The following is a 2,323-nucleotide window of genomic DNA, read 5'->3' on the forward strand; positions in this document are numbered from 1 at the left end:
CACTATTTAATTCATAAGCTGTTAAATTATAACTATCATGAAATACAGTGAGGGTGGTCATGGTGCTGAAAGAGTTGTGCTGTGTTCTTTTTTGCCCTATATGGAACCTATTTGTACAAGAGCCCTTTGCCCATAGCTGCTGTGAGGAAAGTATTCTTGTGCGTTTCATTTCTGATGCAGATGCTCCTGAGAGAATTACTTGTTTGCTTTCCTGAAGACTTTGTTCTTACTTACCTGAAATAAGCCATCTACAGTGAAAATATATAGTTTGATCTTTATTTCCTGAATTTCACCATGGTCAAGGTATTTCAAATTCCTGAAGCTAATGACTTAAATTGAAGTACAAATCAGTTCTTAATGTCATGTATCCACCGTGCCTTTGATTGTCTTTCTCTAAACTACATGTTATTAAGCTGTACTTCTGGCCCTCGATACCATGTACTTTTTTAAATAACATATTTTGATTGGATGGTTTCTATTTTGTTGGAAAATTGATTCTTACTCTGTGAAGGCATATTAACAAATTATTACATTCATAACCCAGAGAACACTGAAATGTAACTTCACCTTTGGTGTGTTATTTTCAGACTGCAACCCTGTCTCGCAAATGTATGTGTACACAATTGAAGTACAATGACTTACGCACATTAATATTTCCATGTAAGTATATGCATAAGTGTTTTCTGGATTAGAGCCTTAGTTTGTAGGCACAACATACACAAACAATATTAATTTAAAATTGTTGCAATGTTCCACTTAGGGAGCTCCACATGAGGGAATTGGCTTTTTCTTTAAAATATTCAGAATTTGGAAACCTCTCTCTTTACTCATCTTTTGAAACATGATCAGGGGAAAGTCAAAGCAAGTGAGAATACTTGCAACAAAATCTTTTCTAGTTTTAATGAACAGCAAAAGAGGGAAAATCATTCAAGGCAGGCATTTTTAGTACATAAAAAAGCTAGGTATCTTTGAAGTTCTGTTCATTGCACTGGGACTGCAGTGACTGGGTCAGTGTTTTGTTCTGTTTTTTTAAAAACCTCTTCAAAAGAGCATTTGTGGTAATTTTTGTAGTCATTTGCTCACTGATATTAGCACCAAGGGATAAACCCCTCTCTTCTCTCTCCCTCTTTTGAGGGGAGCAGAGCAGTGGTCTCTGTAAACCTCAGCCCATTGCACACAACAGTTCAGGATGCAGTCAACAGAAGCAGGTTTTTGGTTCCCATCAAGCAGAACAGAGAAGAAGGGCTTTGCGCTGTGCCCAGCTCCCCTCCTTCCAGCTCTGTGCGCACTGTGTAATCAACACCTTCACATGTGATGCCAATAGCCTGAGGGAGGTGCCAGGAGAGCAGCTGCAAGCACTGGGAGAGCAGCCCAATTTGGAGGTACAGCTCCTTCCTTCCCATCCTGGGTCTTGGATAGGATCTGGAGAGACTCTGCAGCTAGTGGTGCTGTCTGAAGGATTTTTCTGCTATCATGTCTTGGAGGAAGAAAGTGCGGCCAAGTTCTGCCTCAGGGAAGTTAGAAACATTCAGCCTTAGCAGGTAAGAGGGTACCCTCCTGCCTCCTTTCAGCATGCTGTGTCCACCTCCACCCCAGGTTTCAGAAAATAAATGGGAGCAGGCTGGGTCCAAGGGAGCAGGCTGCCCTTCTCTTGGCAGAACTCAGAGCTGTTTGAAGGCTGTTTACTGTTGTCAAGGCATCAGTGCTGCAGCTCCTGCTCAACAGCTCAGGCTTTCCTGTAGGAAACAGTTCACTGGAGGCTTCTCACGTGTTAAGTTCTCAGCCCGAGCATTTTCAGATCCAAGGGTAGCTCTTCTGACAAGTAAGGGTTTGTTTTGTTCCACCAGCTCTTGCTCTGCCGTGTACCGCTTTCTCATTAGTATCCTCCTGGAGCGCTCACTGCCAAAGAAGAAAGCTGCTAGTTTGAATGCTGAGACGAAATACTGAAAAATCAGCCGCTGCTTGGGACTGAGGGAGGAGGCTTAAAGGAAGGGAAGTTGAAGCAGATGCTCTGGGGTGGGATGCCACGTATCTGATAAGTAGGGATCCTGGTTTTCCCCAATTAAAAAATTGCAAATCGTCTGATTAAAACCCCCCAAATCCATGATTAAAATGAAAGCCCCCTCCCCCAGCCCTGCTCTTACCTCTCACTCCCCAATTTTTGCCCACGCTGGGTGTGGTTTTATTTCTGTGTGCCTCTGTTTCCTGCGTCTCTGCCTTTCTTTGGTTTTCTTACAGCAATTTCTTCCCTCTTGTGTGTGTCCATGTGTTTCCCCCACCAATGTCTGTCCTCCACCAGCCCCCACCCCACTCCCTGGCCAGC

The 2,323-nt window shown here is 43.4% G+C and overlaps 1 protein-coding gene across 1 annotated transcript in view; it reads left to right on the forward strand.

Moving 5' to 3' along the window:
• The first annotated feature begins 770 nt into the window (after positions 1–770).
• Positions 771–2,323, forward strand: part of LOC109302857 (WD repeat-containing protein 64-like) — a 125,282-nt gene continuing 123,729 nt past the window's right edge. Inside the window, exon 1 of the mRNA XM_019524755.1 lies at positions 771–1,541. Coding sequence (XP_019380300.1) covers positions 1,474–1,541 — 68 coding nt within the window. The 5' untranslated portion in view covers positions 771–1,473. The remainder of the gene's footprint in view (positions 1,542–2,323) is intronic.

The sequence above is a fragment of the Gavialis gangeticus genome, unplaced genomic scaffold (genome assembly GCF_001723915.1).
Source record: "Gavialis gangeticus isolate Ggan-Ray unplaced genomic scaffold, GavGan_comp1, whole genome shotgun sequence".
Lineage (NCBI taxonomy): Eukaryota > Metazoa > Chordata > Crocodylia > Gavialidae > Gavialis > Gavialis gangeticus.